The sequence below is a fragment of the Dipodomys spectabilis genome, unplaced genomic scaffold, assembly GCF_019054845.1.
Source record: "Dipodomys spectabilis isolate Male_0828 unplaced genomic scaffold, ASM1905484v1 ptg000436l, whole genome shotgun sequence".
NCBI classification, from domain to species: domain Eukaryota; kingdom Metazoa; phylum Chordata; class Mammalia; order Rodentia; family Heteromyidae; genus Dipodomys; species Dipodomys spectabilis.
In genome coordinates, this window is record NW_024871113.1 from 9059278 (window position 1) to 9079078 (window position 19801).

Below are 19801 nucleotides of genomic sequence, written 5' to 3' on the forward strand. Positions count from 1 at the left end.
TATCTTGGTCCAAGCCTGGCCCTGCCAAAAGTACAATATCTGAAAACTTAACAAAAGCAAAAATCACTAGAAGCATAGCTCAAGTAGTAGAGTGCCTCTCTAGAAAGTACAGGGTCCTAAGTTCAAATCCTAGTAAATGACCCCCCCAAATGAATTGCAGTTGATGGATATTACCATAAGTACCCTAAAGATCTGTTTATAAACATATAGTAAATGGTTATTACTGTTAAAGAGCCTGTAGGAAAAATGCTTACTCTGCAGCACTCTCTACATCATATGTAAACACACTAGTCAAAGGTTTACAAGAACAGAAACTATTGGATGACTGCATTCTCAAATTGATAAACATATAATGTAAAGAACCTGCAGAAAAAATGAAAAATCACTTCACTGGTACTCTGTAGCACTCTCTACATCATATGTAAATACACTAGTATGTCAAAGGTTTACAAGAACAGAAACTGTTGGATGACTGCATTCTCAAAATCATAGATGTGAGAGATACAGGTATTAAATGTGGGTAAATGTGTTTTTTTGAAGGTGAGAAAAAATTTTCTATTTCCATTTGAAATTTATTTGAAGGTCTGGAAGCATGGCTCAAGTGATAGTATGACCTCTGTGAACATAAAATTTATTTGAAGTACTACACCACTTAATGGATATAGGTGCCATTTGACCATTTGGTTAATGTCCATCAGTTTCCCAGTAAACCAGTAAGTTTGTTGCTTAACTGTGTGTGTTCCAGAGCTAGTGTCAGAACTGAAGTTCATGTCTATCACCTTTTTTCAATTAATTTTGGGACATATCACTTAGCTTCATTGCATCTTTGTTTCTTTCCTCTTGGAATCATAATAACATACTTCACAAGAGTGTTGTGAGAATTTCATAAGCTAGTATATATGTGAGTCCTTAGAAATGGACCTGACACATAGTCACTATACACAGTGATAATTATTGCCTTATGGGACTTACCATACACTTGAAACTATAGAGCACTTAAATCAGATGTACTTTGTCATTCTACTAAAGGATTCCATTTTTTTCCTTTTGGACTGAACTTCATGTAGTACTTTCTTTTAACATCCAAAAGAAATCCAACGGAAAAGGCTTTCTAAAAATATTTGCTTAATGAGGTTGAGGGCAACTTGGTCTTATTTTAAAAGAAAAAAATATGTGCTTTAAAACACCTATCTTCATGTAACTTAATACCTTCTTTTCTATCAATTTCCAAATTTAATTATCTTCCTTATCTGGACCATATATATTCTATTTGTGTTTATGATCCCTGTATCACAAAAGCAGGAATTAAAGTATGGCCAATGAAGTATGGCCCTGAGTTCTCAGGGTCAAGTGTCCCTTCCCCCTTCTGTTTGGGACTAGAAGTGATTTAGGTTTCAGATTTGGTTGATTTTTAGAATGTTTGTATGTACGTAATAAGATCCCTTGAAATAGGATCCAAGTCTAATATGAAGATCATTTATCTTTCATATACACCTTATAAGCACAGCCTAGAGACAATTTTATGCAGTATTTTTAGTGCTCCTGAGTTTTGGTCTCAATTCATCACGTGCCATCATGTGTGGAATTTTCCACATGTAATGTCAGACTGCTCAGTTTCAGGTCTTCAAGCATTTCAGATTTTAGATTTTTCAAATTGGGAATGGCCATCCCATATGATATTTCAGTAGGTTTCAGAAGATAAAGGTTTCTGTTTGGACAGAAATCATATGAGATATTCATGAGTGTAAGCATATTCTAATACCAACTGTGTCAGTTTCAGCTCCATCTAAAACATTGTTATATGTGAGAAAAGTACAGGGAACTATTGAAGTAAAACAAGATCCCCATCCAACCTTCTACCACTGCCCCACAAGTAGTGTTTGTGTTGAATCTATCCTAAAGGCAGTATCTCTGTATGGCAGGTCATACCTCACTTAGTTTCTAGCATGTGCCTGGATAAAAACATGACTGTTTGGGAGTTATTGAAACATACTAAAACTACCTGCTTGAAAGCACCAACTTATCCTGTGTTACCACCTTGAGAGTATTAATAAACAATGAAAATTTGAAAATTCATAAAGGAAAATATACTATATCATGACAAGGAAGTTAGTTTGTCATTATATTTGAAACAGAAAATACCTCTCCAGATAATCATACAATTTATTTAAAATGTAACATATAGACTTTGAGGGAAATACATACTAAATAAACATTTGTAATACAGTAGGTAGGACAGTGTCAGAAATAATTTTTTGAGGACCTTGATTGGGGAAGTGACAGAAGAAATTAAACAGAAGGTTCTGTAGGTCTGAGGTTATTTCATTATATTGAATGTATTTCATAAAACAAACTGAAATGTGCAGAAATTAACTTGCCTGAGATCACTAGACTTGACTAGTGGCTGAATAGAAGATAAATCTATATATGTCTAATAGGAGGCTTATGTCTTAACCTGGTAGGAATCCAAAAGGATTTGTTGTTCTTACACACAATTAATTTTTGGCAGGTCTTTTTAAGTTATACAGCAAACAAATTTTTATAAACTATACCTATAAAGCATAATCATGTCAGTACTTGAAAATGTATATAATTTAGTGTCTGTAATTTAATTAGAAAAAGTACTAGTGTAATACTTCATGGCACATTTAGAGAACTTTTATTTCCTGCCATTGTGTAAATTATAAATAAAAGAAGTTTTATGCTGTACAGCAATACTCCTCTTGGCTTTATGGAATGCTGGCAGATGAAGTTTGTTAGTAGGCTTGTATACTGGACATAGGCTAAGGGTTGTGCAAGAAGTAAAAGTAACTTGCAGTCAATAAAATCAGGGCATCCCAATGTTTTTTTTTCCCCCCTGGTATTCTTCAAGAAACATCATTTAAAATAAATAAAATTGATCATATTATAAACTAGTCTTCACAGTAGACTACTAAATAATCCATAATCAGACTGTTTATAACAACAGATCAAAGGGTATCAGAACTAAATAATATATAAAAGATTAATAGTAGGAAGGACAAGAGAAAAAGAAAGATGAGCACACCTGTGGGCTCTGGAGAGGATTATGAGTTGCTCTTAAAACTTTGAGTTTCAGAATAAAAGGATTCTGTTTATAGCTATGTGTCTGTGGCCACCAACGCGCCTCCCCCCCCCCCCCCCCCCACCCAATGGAATTAATACGTGGTCATCTATAATTAGCAAACATGGGCCTGATAGAGTATGGATAGGGTCAGCTATAGTTAACATACTTAGTGATGTCTTAGTTCTACATACTTCCCATTCATTTGTTTTGTTGTTGTTTTCTAAGTAGATGTACAAAAGAGTTTCAATTCCAGATTATGAATACAAGGACTCTTGATCTATGTCACCCCTTCTATCGTTCTCTCCCATCCTTCATTTATTTTATCCTCCTCATTCAGACCTTCAGAATGTTGTGGCAGAACCAAAACTATGCACCTCACATCATTCCCTCACTGCATTACTGTTTATAACTCTCCTTTTCCATAATCTTGGCTAATGTGCACTGTTGATAAAATTTAGTATAGTAGTATTGCATGATTTATGGAAAAGTATCTGTAAGAGTTCTTGAGTGTAGCATCTATATTTCTGGTTATAATATAAAGAGATATTTAGTTAATGCTAAATCATATATACATTTACTCAAAAAGTTTCTTAATTAGTTCACAGGTACAAAAATACAGATAATGAAGATGGGATAAAACTAAGCTGTGTTAAAAAGTAGATTTATTTTTTTTTTATTGCTCATTAGCAATTATTGCAGTGACTTTAGGTAATATAAGTTGTGATTGGAATTATTATCCTGTGTATTCCCTGACCCTAGTTCAGTGTCTCACATAGAAACAAATATTTTAGAGCAAAATATCTGTCTTTTGTAATTTTAATGGTTGTGGACCTGATGTTAACCATTTAATTCTGACACTTGAGATGAAGAAAAACGTAAGTGAAGGTTCTAAAAACCAGATTTCTTCTGGGAGGTATGGCCCTCCTACCCCTGCCAGTATTCTTTGCTTCACATGGTGAATTCCTAGTAAGAAAAGATGACCAAGCAATGGATGCTGGAGAGAGAGTAAATACTCATTTGGCTGCTAAAGACTGAGTGGATACTTATGTCTTCATTACCATATAAAATTAATTTGAAAAACTCACACTGTGACACATGTCTGTAAAAGATACTAGTGATCAGTTTATTCTGTAATTATAGATATTGATTGATCCCTGAGCCCTATACAATGTGTTCCAGTTGCCTTTTGTGGTGACTAAGATGGAAATGCATTCAGCCTGCATTTTTAGGGTGTCATCCTGGGCTACAAACATGTGGTTTTAAAATTGTATAATCATCACTGCACTCCATATGAAATCATAGTCAGTAGGCATACCTGCATACTCAGCTTTAGGTATTTCTTAGTAAATCCTGCATGTAGTTCACGAGTTTACCTTGTGAATAAAACACACAAATTCTGAATTTAGAGGTGTCTGTCTGTTCTTTATAGAGAAATTGATATTCTCCTAAATTTTAGATATTTCTCCAAATTTGGCTTCTTGTTTATTTGGCATCTAGCCACATACTTCCTAATAAATTTATGTTTAAATCTCTTTCTGTATCTTGTGTTCCATAAAGTTGATATTACATCTAAACATTATATGTAAATATTGTTAAGTATTATATACTTAGGATAAGGACTCATGTTCTGTATTCACAGAGATAGGTCTCAAGAACTGTGGGTATGAATATAGTTTGCCCATTTGATTATTTTCTCCCTTCCCTTCCCTTCCCTTCCCTTCCCTTCCCTTCCCTTCCCTTCCCTTCCCTTCCCTTCCCTTCCCTTCCCTTCCCTTCCCTTCCCTTCCCTTCCCTTCCCTTCCCTTCCCTCCCCTCCCCTCCCCTCCCCTCCCCTCCTTTCCTCTCCTCTCCTCTTCTTTTCCCTTCCTCTCTTTTTCCCTTCCCTCCCCTTCCCTCCTTCCTCTCTTTCTTCCTCCCTCCCTCTTTCCTTTTCTTTGTTTCTTCCTCCTTACCTTCCTCCCTTCCTCCTTTTCTCCTCTTCTCCTCCTTTTCCTCCCCTCCTCTCCCCTGTCCTCTCTCATGTCAGTCCTGGAGCTTGAACTCATGGCCTAGGTACTATTGAGCCACCGTTCTGCTTCTAGATTTTTTGGTTGTTAATTTGACTTTCTGCCTGGGCTGACTTCAAACCTTGATCCTTAGATCTCAGCCTCCCCTGAGTAGCTAGGATTACATGCATGAGCTGCCAATGCCCAGCTGTTTGATCATTTTTGTAGACGTGAATCATATTCCCTTGGGAGGCTTTATTTTAAATCACAGGCTAGCATCACATGCTATTTTTAGAGGGTAAGAGAGGATGAGGGTTTAAGGAGAGGTAGAAATGTTTCCAGAGTAAACTCTTGTTAAATTTTAAGAATATGGCTTTGAGGTACCAGCACAACCATGTTCATTGCAGCATTCTTTAACATAAAAAAGGTATGGCTTCAACCCATATGCCTCTCATTGAACGAATAGATCAAGAAAATGTAGTATATACACACAATGGAATCTACTTTTTTATTATACATTTGTAAAGAAATGGAATGAAGCTTTCTAGACATTCACACAGTGAGACCAAAGAAGGATATTCTTAGGAAAGGATCACAAAGACTCAATAGCTACATGCATATGATCAAACAAAATGATACTTATTGAAATGAGCTCCAAGAAACAGGAGGTATTTTTGTTATTTTGGTGTTTTGTTTCCTCATTTGTCACTTTTTGACTTCTGTAGCTTTTATCTTGTATATGTTTATCTGTTTTAAGGAGAGAGCACAGAAATGGTGGGACAAAGGGTGAACAAATGTAGCAGTGATACTCACTAGACAATGTATTGAAAAAGAATACAACTGTGGGATGGGGCAGGAGGGAAAAACTAGGGTAAATTGAGGGAAGAGATGACACTGTTCAAAGAGAAATGTATTCATTATCTGACTTATGTAACTGTAACCCCTCTGTATTTCACCTTTATAATAACAATTTTTAAAAAATAGGGCTTTGTGAGCTGGGTGCCTGTAGCTGATGGCTATAATCCTAGCTACTTGGGAGACTATGATTTGGAGGATTATGGTTTGAAGTCAGGCTAATTAGAAAAATTGGATAGACTCCATGTCCAAAGTAAGTACAAAACAGGATTGGAATCAGAGGCTCAAGTGGTTGAGCACAACCCTCATACACAGAAGGTCCTGAGTTCAAACCCCACTACTGCCAGAAGAAAATAGAATCAGTAAGCAGGCAGCAAACAGAATGCTAGTGGTATTTAAAAAATACTAGTTAACATATTCTATGAACTGTTGTACATATTATTAGCCTGTAGTATAATTGTATAAATTTAAGTGTAATTTCCTTTTTTTTTTCAAATTCAGAAGAATTGAAAATAGCTGACAAGATTCTTTGTTGTTGGTGGTGGTGGTTGTGCAGTTTGAACTCAGGGTTTAGGTGCTATCTGAACGCTTTTGTTCAAGTCTAAAGCTTCACTACTCTGAGCTACAACTCCACTTCCTGTTTTCTGGTGGTTAGTTGGAGATAGGGTCTCAAGAATTTTTCTGTTCAGGCTGGCTTTGAAATATGATTCTCAGATCTTATCCTCCTGAGTAGCTAGGATTATAGGCATGAGCCATCAGCACACAGCTAGCTGACAAGGTTCTTTTTTTTTTTTTTTTTTTTTTCAATTTTATTGTCAAAGTGATGTACAGAGGGGTTACATATGTAAGGTAGTGAGTACTTTCCCTCTGCCCCAGATCTCCCTCATCCAAGTTATAAAGTTCATTTCCAACAAGATGCTGACAAAATTCCTAAGTGCAGTGTTTTCTTTTTTTTTTTTTTTTTTTGTCGGTGGTGGAACCTGAACTCTGGGCCTGGGCACTGTCCCTGAGCTCTTCAGCTCAAGGCTAGCACTCTACCACTTGAGCCACAGCACCACTTCCAGCTTTTTTGTCTTATATGGTGCTGAGGAATCGAACCCAGGGCCTCATGCATGCAAGGCAAGCACTCCACCACTGAGCCATCTTCCCAGCCTAAGTGCAGTGTTTTCTTAAAATCTCACATATTGACCAATAGATCACAAGAGAAAAATGATCCTGTAATATTTGTTGACTGAACAATTGTGGGAATATTTACATTATATATTCCCTGATATAGGAGGGATGATAGAAGCTAAGAAGAATACTTAAATAGTCTGCTTATGATGTTAATTATATTACTATTATGCTATTTTAATTTGTATGTCAACAGGAGCAAATTGATACTTATATGCATATACTGTAGATGAATAAATGTCTAAATGTTTATAACCTTCTTGATTCTTTGGTGGCCTTCTTTTCTCTCTTCTCCCCAGAGAACTTAGTATAGTTACTTGTGACGGTATATTGTACTGCTTCTAAGTTGTTTTCTTCATATCTTTTTAACATCATGTGAGCATAAAAGACCTGATAATCTGTTTTCTTATCTAAAGTGTTTCTTGCCACAAGTTGAATTTATGATCACTAACAAATATTAATAGACTAATTTGATGTGTTGTTTGAAAATGGTACTTTACTGAATTAATGTTTGCCCAAGTTCATTTGACCAAACCCACTTATTTACAAAGCACTGAATTTAGTATCACTAAGGTTCATTTTGCATGTTCATAAACATTTGAGTTTGTGATTTGGGGCCAGTAGGATACTATTTAGTAGCAACTTATTATATGAAAAATGGAGACTCTTTTCTAACAGCATTTTTGGTGTGGTGATCTAGATTAGAATATAGTCATAATTCTTGGGGGGGTCTGCCAGAACTGGGGCCTAGGTGCTATCCTTTAATGTTTTCACTCAAGGCTGGTGCTCTACCACTTGAGCCATAGCCACACTTCTGGCTTCTTTGTGGTTAACTGGGGATAAGCATCTCTCAGGTTTATGTTCCTTGGCTGACTTCAAAGTTTGGTCTTCCAATCTCAGCTTCCTGAGTAGCTAGCATTGCAGGCATGAGCTACCAGCACCTGCAAATTTTAAAGCAAGAATTAAAGAGTTCTTGGTTCACATTGTAATCCTAGTTTTTCCTGCTCTTCCCCTAGCTTCCTGCAGATTTCACAAAGCTCCACCTCACTGACAGTCTCCACCCACAGGTGACCCACGTGTCTTCCAGCCACTCAGGATGTAGCATCACAAGTGACTCTGGAAGCAGCAGTCTTTCTGATATTTATCAGGTAAGAAGGTGTTTTCCTTGTGATTTGCCTTGTTTTCCTCTCTGCCAAGGAGTTGTAGGTTTCCAGTGATAGAAACTTTTAAATATGTTTATGCATGCATATTATGTGTGTAAAATATCAATGTTTGTGTTTCACATGCATAGAGAATGTTGTGTGTTTGTTGTAGTGTTCTATTATATTGTCTCTGCTGTTAGCATTTTTCAGAATTGTATTCTATTCATTTATCTTGTGTACAGGTACTGACACTTGAACTCAGGTCCTGGGTCCTGCCCTTAGCTTTTTCACATAAGACTAGTGATCTACCACTTGAGCCACAGCTTTGTTTTTGGCTTATTGGTGATGAACAGGAAATAAGAGTCCATAGACTTTCTTACCCAGGCTGGCTTTGAATCAAGTTCAGATTTCAGCTTATACGTAAATGCCTAGCACTTATGAGAATTTTAAATAGAATGGTTCCATTGGAGATAACAAACCTGTTGACTTGAAATGTTTAATTTATTTGAATATAGATTGACTAGGAAACTTCGGAATTATGCTTTGATAGTTTTTTGTTTTGTTTTGTTTGGTCGGTTGTGGGGCTGGAATTCAGGGTCTGGGAACTGTCCCTGAGCCTCTTTGTGCCCAAGGCTAATGCTCTACCTCTTGAGCCACAGTGCCACTTCGAGTTTTCTGATGGTTAATTGGAGATAGGAGTCTGAACCATGATCCTCAGATCTCAGCTTCCTGAGTAGCTAGGATTACAGGTGCCTGGCAAAGTTTTTATTTTTATTTTTAATTAAAGTCCTTATTGTTTCAAAAGAATTATTGTGATCATGTTATTAAATTTTATATTTTGTATTTAAAATCATATATAGATTTGGCTATGTGTTTGAAATAAATTCATATGCTACTTAAATATATGGATAGATTAAAAACTAGTGGGCTGGAGATACAGCTCAAGTGGTAATGCACCTAATTAGCAAGCTTAAGGCTCCAAGTACTAGAGTTCTAACCTTAGTACTGCAAAAAGAAAAAAACAACTACAACAAAAAAAGTAGACTTTTGGGATGCAATAGTATTTTTAAAATAAATTTATTATAATTGTTAAAGGATCATTTGTTGGCTGAGAATATGTGAATTTAGGAAAAGTACCCAAAATATACACATACAAAAGTCATTTTGATGGCCTTCAGATACATACTATTGCTAGTGGATTTTAGATGGGTTTAAAACAGAAGAATATTACTCACTAGTAGAGTTTTTCACTCCTTAGGAATTGCCACGTTGAGATGACCATAGAAAATACCTTTGTCCAGTAGACATAGTGGTTTATGCCTCTAATCCTAGCTACTTAGGAAGCAGAGATAGGGAAGAATATGATTCCAGGCCAGCCCAGGCAATTAATAATCTTGACGTGGTGATGTGAAGTTGTGAGTTGTCCACACAAGCCCCACCCCAAAAAACATGAGACCCTATCTAAAAAATAATGTAGCCTGGCACCAGTGACTCACATCTGTAATACAGACTACTCGAGGCTGAGATCTGAGGATCACAGTTTGAAGCCAGCCTGGGCAGGCAAGTTCAAGAGACTCTTAACCCAAAAAAGCCAGAAATGGAACACTGGCTCAGGTCTTTCTGAATGAAAGCTCAGGGACAGCACCCAGGCTCTGAGTTCAATCCCCAGAATTGGCCAAAAATCAAACAAGAAAAGTGAAAGAGGCAGAGAGCTTACCTAGCAATTTTAAGATCCTGAGTTCAATCAAACTTGGGAGGAGGAGGAAGGGAGGGAATAAAAAAGGAAAGGAACATAATAGTTATTCGGGATATTTGAATATTCAGGCAATACTATGTTTCTTTATTACTTAAGTGATCAAAATACTGTGACTAGGACATATTTGGGGTGTGTGTTGGTGCTCAAGAGTCTTGAACTCAAGTCCTGGACGTTGTCTCTGAGCTTTGTTGCTCAAGGCTAACACTCTACTACTTGAACCACAGCTCTACTTCTGCTTTTTTTTGTTGTTATTATTTTGTTGCTTAACTGGAAGAGTCTCACAGACTTGCTTGCCCAGGCTGACTTCAAGCTACAGTCCTCTTATCTAAGCCTCCTGAGTAGCTAAGATTACTAGTGTGAGCCACCAGCACCCAGCTCAACATAACTATTTTAAATTTAGTAGATCTTAGAAAATAAATTTTCTCTTTGTCAGTCGTAGAGAATGAACTCAAGGCCTGAGATGTTGTCCCTGAGCTCTTTTAGCCTGAGGTTAGCTCTCTACCACTTCAAGCCACAGTCCCACTTCTGGTTTTCTGGTGGTTAATTGAAGATTAAGTCTCACAGACTTGCCTGCCCAGGCTGGTTTTTAACTGCGATCCTCAGATCTCAGTCTCCTGAGTAGGTAGGATTGCAAGGCATGAGCAGCTGGAATCTTATGTTTTAAACAATACCGACTCTATTTTTTTGTATGTGTATATGTAGGTACTACGGCTTGAATTTAGGAATCTGAGCTCTTGCTTGGCTTTTTCATGTGTTTTTCCTGCTGAAAGCTGGCACTTTACCACTTGTGCCATACCTCTAGTCTGGCTTATTGCTTGCAGGTTTTCTTTTTCCTCTTAGGCTAGCCTGAGGTTCTCAGATCTTAGCCCTCTGAGTAGCAGAAGCACTTGGCCTCAAATATACTTTTAAAAATATTTTGTTAGTCAAAAATGTGGACATTTGTAAATTTCCTGGCTGATGGAGGGTTTTTCTTTTTTGCTTATATAAAATGATTGCAGATTTCTTCTTAGCACTATAAAGTGTTAATTTGTAATTCTTTAGGAAATAATTTTAAATGTTAGTAAGGGCACAGAGTAAGCAACACACACATACCACCTGTTTCTAGAAGAGAATGTTAACGAAAATATTGAAAAGTTAATTGGCAGGGGCTGGGAAGAGGGCTCAGTGGTAGAGTGCTTGCCTTACATGCCTGAGGCCCTGGGTTTGATTCCTCAGCACCACATAAGCAAAAAGAAAAAAAGCCAGAAGTGGCGCTGTGGCTCAAGTGGTAGAGCGCTAGCCTTGGGCTGAAGAGCTGAGGTACAGCATCCAGGCCCAGAGTTCAGGCCCCACAACCGGACCCAAAAAAAAAAAAAGAAAAAATTAATTGGCGGTAAAAGTATCATGGATTTTTCTGCCTAGGCTTAGTATGGACTGACATCCTCAAATCTCAGCCTTCCAAATAGCTAGTATTGTAGTCATGAACCACTGTGCCTAGCTTTTAATGGATTCTCTTCCTGTACCAGCTGTTTTTCTTATGGTGATGGAAGTAATTGGCTAGTTTGTATGGGTATGTGCTCACACATGGGAAAGTTTTTGGGGTTTTTTTGCCACAATTAACTGAGAAAAAGAAATGCCTTACTCTTAGGTCTTTTAAGCCTTGAAAAATGAAGATCTTGCTTGATAAGAAAGGGTTAACTTAGGAGCAGATAGAAGTATGTGAAAGAATAAGAGTTTGGTGATGGAAAGCTAGTGCTTGTTGGTGATACAAGACATGCTACTTTCAACGATGATGGAGTGGTTAATTAGATCAACTGCTCACAAGTCGCTTGTGTAGACCAAAAACAGTTGTACAAAAACCATCAAACCCAGTTGCTGATAACTCACACCTGTAATTCTAGCTACTCAAGAGGCTGAGATTTAGTATCACAGTTTGAATCCAGTCTTGGCAGAAAAGTCTGTGAGACTCTTATCTCCTGAAATGGAGCTCAAGTGATATTGCATTAACTTTTTGCATAAAAGCTTAGGGACAGTGCACAGATCCTTAGTTGATGCTCAACATACAGGGACACACACACACATACACACACACACCAAACAAACAAACAAAACCCCAGATCAATAGAACAGTGAGTAAAATGAAACGCATATATAAATAGTATGGTATGTAGTACAGGAAACCTCACAGATCAATGAAAAAATTTAATAAATGGACATTGGGGCCAGCCTCTTATGGCTCATACCCATAATCCTACTCTACTAGCTACTGAGGAGGCTGAGATCTGAGGATCATGGTTCGAAGTCAGACAGGGCAGGAAAGTCCTTGAGATTCTTATTTTCAGTTAACCACCAAAAAGCTATAGATCTTGGCTCAAGTGATACAGTGCTATCTTTAAGTAAAAAAATGCTCAGGGATAGTTCCCAGGTCCTGAAGCTGCATGACCAGCACAAAAAATAAAAAAAATATTGGGGTATAGAGGTGATTATTCTCACTTGTATCTTAACTAATATAAATTCTAGATAAACTAAAGACTTACCAAATTCTTAGTTTTGGTAAGTTTGGGACAGAGATTTAGTCTGAATATAGCTTATTTATTTAAATTAACAAGAGAAATCACAATACAAAAACTAAATGTTCAAAGGAAAAAGATTATATTTTATTTATTTGTATTTTTTATTGTGAAAATACCATACAGAGGGGTTACAATTACATGAGCAAGGTAATGATTACATTTCTTATCAAGCATTGTTGCCTCCACCTTTGTTTCCCCTTCCCATCCCTTCCCATCCCCTCATCCCCCCCACCCCACCCCCACGTGCGCCAAAGTTGTAAAGTTCATTTTTTGACATAATGTCTTATACATCCCATTGTTACAGTGAGTCCACCTGTATCCTTATTTAAACAATTTGTTTTTTCCCTTCCCCTCCCCAAATTATACCAACATCAAATACAGTGAAAACAGGGGTTATACTGTGGGGGAGGGACATACAAAGCAACAAAGAAATCATCTTATAAATATATTAGAAACAATAGCAAGAAATTTGTATGTCCCTCCCCCACAGTGTAACCCCCGCTTTCACTATATTTGATGTCAGTATAACTTGTGGAGGAGATGGGGACAAACAAGTCCTTTAAGGATTCAGGTGGACTTGTTGCAACAATGAGAAGTACAAAATGTCATGTCAAAAACAAGCTTTACAATGTCGGTGTGGGGGAGGGGGGAGGGGGGGAAGGATTGGGTGGGGGGGAAGGGGGAGGCTGGGAAGGGAGGTGAAGGGTAAACAAAGGAGGAGGCTGCAATGCTTGGTAAGAAATGTATGCATTATCCTGCCCATGTAATTGTAACCCCTCTGTACAGTATGTTCTCAAATTAAATTAAATTAAATTAAAAAAAAAAAAAGAAACAATAGCAAGAAAGGAAAACAAATTGAGTCCTTATCTTGGGGTTCATTTCACCTAACATCAACTTGTCTGACAGTTTCTGCTTATCTCAGACATATACTAGTTATTGCAAATAAGGGAAACCATGGAACCTATGTTTCTTTGGGCCTGGCTTACTTCACTTAATATAATTTTTTCCAAGTCTTTCCATTTTCTAACAAATAAGGCGATGTCATTCTTTCTGATGAAGGCATAGAATTCCATTGTGTATATATACCACATTTTCTTGATCCACTTAGCTACTGAGGGGCATCTGGGTTGGTTCCATATCTTAGCTATGGTAAATAATGCTGCAGTAAACATAGTCCTGCTGGTAGCTTTAGTATGGCCTTGTTTGTGATCCTTCGGGTAAATGCCCAAAAGTGGGATTGCTGGGTCATAGGGGAGCTTTATGTTGAATCTTTTGAGGAACCTCCATACTACTTTCCAAAGTGGTTGAACAAGTTTAGACCCCCACCAACAATGCGGTAGGGCTCCCTTCTGGCCACATCCCCTCCAGCATCTGTTGTTGTTAGAGTTCTTGATTATAGCCATTCTAACTGGGGTGAGGTTGAAAATCAGTGGTGTTTAGATTTGCATTTCTTTTATGGCTAGAGAGGTTGAGCATTTCTTCATGTGTCTATTGGTCATCCTTCTTTCTCTTCAGAGAAGTTTCTCTCTGGGTATCTTAAGAAATTTCGGCCTGTGCTAAGGAGACCTAGGGTTTCTCCTGTTCCGTCCTGTAATGTTTTCAGAGTGTCTGCTTTGACTCCAAGGTCTTTGATCCATTTGGAGTTGATGCTGGTGCAGAGCGATATATAAAGATCTAGCTTTAGTTTTCTATAAGTGATTAACTAGTTTTGCCAGGACCATTTACTGAAGAGACTGCCTTCCATTATATTTTTTAGCTCCCTTATCGAAGATTAGATGGCTGTAGGTCTGTGGATTCATTTCTGGGTTTTCAATTCTATTCCATTGGTCCAAGATTGTATTTTAAAGCAGTTAAAACATAGTGGTGATTGAGTATAGAAGGATTAAAATATGACACGATTTTGCCTATCACATTAGCACATACTTTCTTAGTAAAAATGGGTAGACATTTTTATTCACTCCTAATATGATTGTAGATATTTGGAATGAATCTAAAAGTTTACATTGAAAGCTTTATGAAATTGTTTTTCTCTTTTAAATGTATATGTATTTCTTGTGTGTGTGTGTGTGTGTGTGTGTGTGTGTGTGTGTGTTTGTGTACATGCTCATGTTGGTTCTAGGGCCTCGTCCCTGTCTCTAAACTTTTTTGCTCAAGGCTAGCAGTCTACCACTTGAACCACAATTCCATTTCTAGTTTTTTGGTAGCTAATTGGAGATAAGAGTCCCATGGACTTTCCTGCCCAGGCTGGCTTTAAACATCTTTGATCCTCAGATCTCAGCTTTCTGAATAGCTATGAAAATATGTTTGAGCCACTGGCACTTGACTGGATGTATATGTTTTTCCAAAAGTCAAAAAACATTGATCGAATAAAATTCAAAACCACATAAACTCAGATAAACAAAGTAGACTTGATGAAAGCACTGTTAATATCTAAGGATATTTTCATATTTTCCATGTCTGATTTTATGGAGCTGTTCTTTCTCTGTTGTCTCATCTAAGTTAGCATCAGCATTAGCATTCAGTGTAACTTTGTGTCTTAAATTTCTGTCAGGAGCTGAATTAAGTGCTATTTGGCTAAATAAGTACACTAGAAATTATGCCTAAAATGTATTTACACGGACAATACTCACTGAACACCCTAATCACGTAAATATGGAATGGCAATTGTATGGATATATTTAATGAGAAAAAAACTTTAGTGTTTGTGGGTTATTTTTTTTCTTTGTGAATGATTTTAAATTGCTTAATGATTGAAAACCTTGAAATGAGTAGTGTCTATGTTGAGATGTGTGGTATCAGTGACTGAGGAAATATGTGTGTGTATAACTTAAATATGATGAATAATGCAGTTGGCCATGTGATGAGTGGGAGGGACAAGTTTTGCTTGAAGACGTGTGTGAGGTCCCCTCTACTTTTGATAGAGTTATAGTTCAAAAGTGGCCATTAGAGTCATCCAACCAAGTCTACTATTTGGCTTGCATTTATCAAATAATCTTGGATTTGTGATTTATGTTTTCATGAAGACTGTCCAGCAGGGGAAGGCAGTTTGGTCTTCATGAGGTTAGTAAACTCAAACCAGTTCTTCTAAAAGAAGAACTGCCTAACAAATTTTTTCTATAAGCAAAGTAAAATGAATACAAATACATCTTTTTCCTTTTTTGTTCTGCTGTGCTTCAAATGCCATGTGATAGCTCAGATAAGAAATCCAAATTTCTGAGATTAAAAAAAAATCCTGATGAAAGTTATAACAGAAGTAGAATCACTAATGTTGAAGCGATTCTTTTATACAGGGTCTACTTTGCAAAAATAGTTGCTAGAGGGCTGGGAAGTTGGCTTAGTGATAGAGCGCTTGCCTTGCATGCATGAGGCCCTGGGTTCGATTCCTCAGCACCATATAAGCAAAAAGAAAAAAGCCAGAAGTGGCCTTGTGGCTCAAGTGGTAGAGTGCTAGCCTTGAACTGAAAAGCTGAGGGACAGCACCCAGGCCCAGAGTTCAGGCCCCATGACCGAACCCAAAAAAAAAAAAATTAAAAATAGTTGCTAGATGCTGCATCCAAGAAAAGTAGAACAGAATCACTTTGAAGTCATAACCACAATTATTCTTATTTCTTTGGAATACCAAAGATTGATTTCCTTAAAGGAATTCTTAAAGGTTGTGGATTTTATCTCTTTTAAGGCCACAGAGAGTGAGGCTGGTGACATGGACCTCAGTGGGCTTCCAGAAACAGCTGTGGACTCGGAGGATGATGACGACGAGGAAGACATTGAGAGGGCATCAGATCCTCTGATGAGCAGGGACATAGTAAGGGACTGCCTGGAGAAGGACCCCATCGACAGGACTGATGATGACATTGGTAAGTGGATATTAGAGAGGAGTCTTGAGCAGGGAAACTGGAGAAGCCACTAGAGCTTTAGCAAGTCTGTTTATGAAAGCCCTTAGTATACATGATAATGTTGACAGCTCTTCCTTTGTATAAACTGTAATAGTTCTTTGAGGGGGGAAAAAGTTGAAGATCAGTACCTTCTGGAATGTACAAATAATGAGTGTAACATCCTATAAAACCCTTCCACACAGCTTCCTTTTATATCTCCCAAAGTTGTATTAATTTTCTTGCAAGTACTGTTCCTTATTGAGTTTGTTGCCATCGAACAGATTCATTTGCCTTTTCATAAAAAAGTGTGTTTTCTCTTTTGTTGAATGAAGTGCTGATTATTAAAATATGATCAGCATATCTGTTTTTGTACTTTCTATCTGAGAAGATTGTCCGGAAAGCAGGAGCTATGTTTATTCCTACAAATGAATTTAGAACACTAGCTTACGTGCTAATGTGCTTGTAAACAGTCTTTCCTAGGAGAACCCCACTTATTTGAATGCCACTTCATGTGGACCAAAGATAATCTTAATGCTTGTTGTACACAATCAAGTTCAGTCAAGTGAAATTGTTAACGTTTGATCGTTTTCCCCTACTAGTTCTGGTAGATTCTTTTTATTTTATTTATTTTTGGGGGGGGGGTCTGGTTGTGGGGCCTGAACTCTAGACCTGGGTGCTGTCCCTCAGCTCTTCAGCTCAAGGCTAGCACTCTACCACTTGAGCCACAACGCCACTTCCAGCTTTTCTTTCTGCTTATGTGGTGCTGAGGAATGGAACCCAGGGCCTCATGCATGCAAGGCAAGCGTTCTACCACTGAGCCACCTTCCCAGCCCCTCTGGTAGATTCTTGGACATATACTTGTTGCAACTCGTTAAAGGGTGGGGTGTTATTCACTTTTGCTTTTTTATGCCTAACCTTGAAGGTATTCAACTATTAGAATAGTTGTAACTTTGTGTTTGTTTTGCCAGTCCTGGGTCTGGAACTCAGGGCCTGGGCACTGTCTCTGAGCTTCATTTGCTCAAGGCTAGCACTCTACCACTTGAGCTCCACTTCCAGCTTTTTGTTTATGTGGTACTGAGGACTCAAACCCAGGGTTTCATGCATGCTAGGCAAGCACTCTACCACTAGGCCACATTCCCAGCCCTAGTAGTCACATTTTGTTGAGGGCATGATAGGTTGAGGTAGAGGACTACATTACTATCTTTCAAATAATTCTTTGCTGGGTGTCAGGATGGCCAAGTGGTCTAAAATGCCAGACTCAAAGCTCTCAAATAATTCCTTGCTTCAAGGACAAACAAAAACCTCTAGAGATTTAAAATGTGTTAATATTAAGCATTTTTAAATATCATATAAACTGAAGCTAACCAAGATAAGCTAATTTTCAGAATTGGCTTCAGCTTCTATTTTATCTAAGTTGCCATATTATATAGGAACAGTCTTCTTTTTTTTTCTTTTTTTTTTAGGCCCGGTCGTGGAGCCTGAACTCTGGGCCTGGGCGCTGTCCCTCAGCTCTTCAGCTCAAGGCTAGCACTCTACTACTTGAGCCACATCGCCACTTCTGGCTTTTTTTTTCTACTTATGTGGCACTGAGGAATCGAACCCAGGGCCTCATGCATGCAAGGCAAGCGCTCTACCACTGAGCCACCTTCCCAGCCCCCTCCCTTTTTTTTTTGTCGGTGTAGGGCTTGAATTCTGGGCCTTGGCGCTGTCCCTCAGCTCTTCAGCTCAAGTCTAGCCCTCTACCTCTTGAGCCACAATGACACTTCCGGTTTTCTGAGTGGTTTATTGGAGGTAAGAGTCTCATGGACTTTCCTGCCGGGGCTAGCTTTGAACCGTGATCCTCAGATCTCAGCCTCCTGAGTTGAGGTATTGACGAATATTTTTTATAACCAGGAATGTCCTTTCCTGACAGAACAGGAAGTGTGGTAATAATTCCTTACCCTAATGAATAAGTATATAACTGTAACAACTTATAAGAAATGGAAACGAAGGCCTTAGGTTGGTGTGCAAGTGCCCAATACCACCAAAAGGAATAAAGTAGAGATGTAAAAGAGAGGTCTATGGCTTTTCCTTTCCATGTGTCCTAAGGACTGTCCTAGTCCCCACACAAGCCCTGAATTCTTACCCCCAGTGCCTGTAATTCTACTTAACACCTGTTGGCACTTTCAGGGTTCAGCTATGAGTCTCTGAAAGCCAAATTTTATACATTGGTATTTTCTTTAAGATTGGTAGTAGGAAATTCTTGTTTTCACTCACTCCAATCCTCTATTGAAAAAAGCAATCGTATTAGAAGTTATCATATAACCAGTGAATTGGATGATTATCCTTGAGAGTTAAAAACTCTTAGATGTTTCTGGCTCAGCCTTTATGTAATCTTATAAGTTTTTCATGTGAGCCTAGAGAACCATGAACATTTACTGTTGTTAGATCCAGATCCTTTTATTCCTTATTCTTACCTAATGTACAGTTTTTTCTATCTAATTGCATTTTATCATAGTCACTGTTCATATATTACAAATTGATTTCATGCCATACTAATAATAGAATAGGAATCTGTAAAAGACATTTAAAAATTATTCTATCAAATATTACTTAAAGATATTCTTTCTACCCTGTCAGATTATGTTTGTGGCAATTATTAGGCTTTTATTATTGCCTAAATATATACCGAAAGCATTTTTGACACATTATGAAGTTATAGTCTCTCATTTTCTTTAAACCCATGGATCTCTGAATGTGAAGGAAATTGATGGGAAGGAAGTAAAGAAGTAAAATATATGTTCTATAGGATAAGAGATGGAGGCTCAAAGAAATATAGACTGGATGCAACTCACTGACAGAAGACTATGATTTGTTCATTTGTCTCTACATTTCCAATCATTAGTACAAGAGTGACTCCTACCCATCGCATAAATAGTTAGGGGTGGGTCACCTCTTAGAGCAATGCACACAGTTCTTTACTACTGCCATGGGACTCAGTGTATATGTGGCCCAACACAGACACAGCTGTTCATGCCACAGTTAAAAGTTTCGCTAAATAGAATTTACTCTTTCTATAAGTGATGCTTTGATACCTTCTTTTCAAAACCGTTGATGGCGACTGCAAATTGATTTCTTGACTATAAAATCTGGGCCAGGCTGAATGAAGAACTTTGTGCACAGTGTTGGATGGTACACAATCAATGTTACGTCATCCTTATCTTCCTGCTTGCTAAAGCTACCCTATGTACAGGAGAATGGGGGTGCAGACTGCCCAAACATGTTGTTATCTAGAGTAGGTCAGGAAAACAGTCTGTCCTTCAGGAAACATGTTATTTTCATAGAATATATCTTCCTAGTGTACTTTTATTTGTTTTGTTTTTGTTTATAGCAGTGAGCAAA

At 37.8% G+C, this 19801-nt stretch overlaps 1 protein-coding gene across 12 annotated transcripts in view; it reads left to right on the top strand.

Moving 5' to 3' along the window:
• Rapgef2 (Rap guanine nucleotide exchange factor 2) overlaps nt 1–19801 on the top strand; it is a 251514-nt gene that overhangs the window by 190577 nt on the left and 41136 nt on the right. For all 12 annotated transcript variants that reach the window (XM_042668369.1, XM_042668372.1, XM_042668373.1 and 9 more), the window contains 2 exons: nt 8115–8246; nt 16225–16402. In XM_042668369.1, the coding sequence (XP_042524303.1) occupies nt 8115–8246; nt 16225–16402 (310 nt within the window). The remainder of the gene's footprint in view (nt 1–8114; nt 8247–16224; nt 16403–19801) is intronic.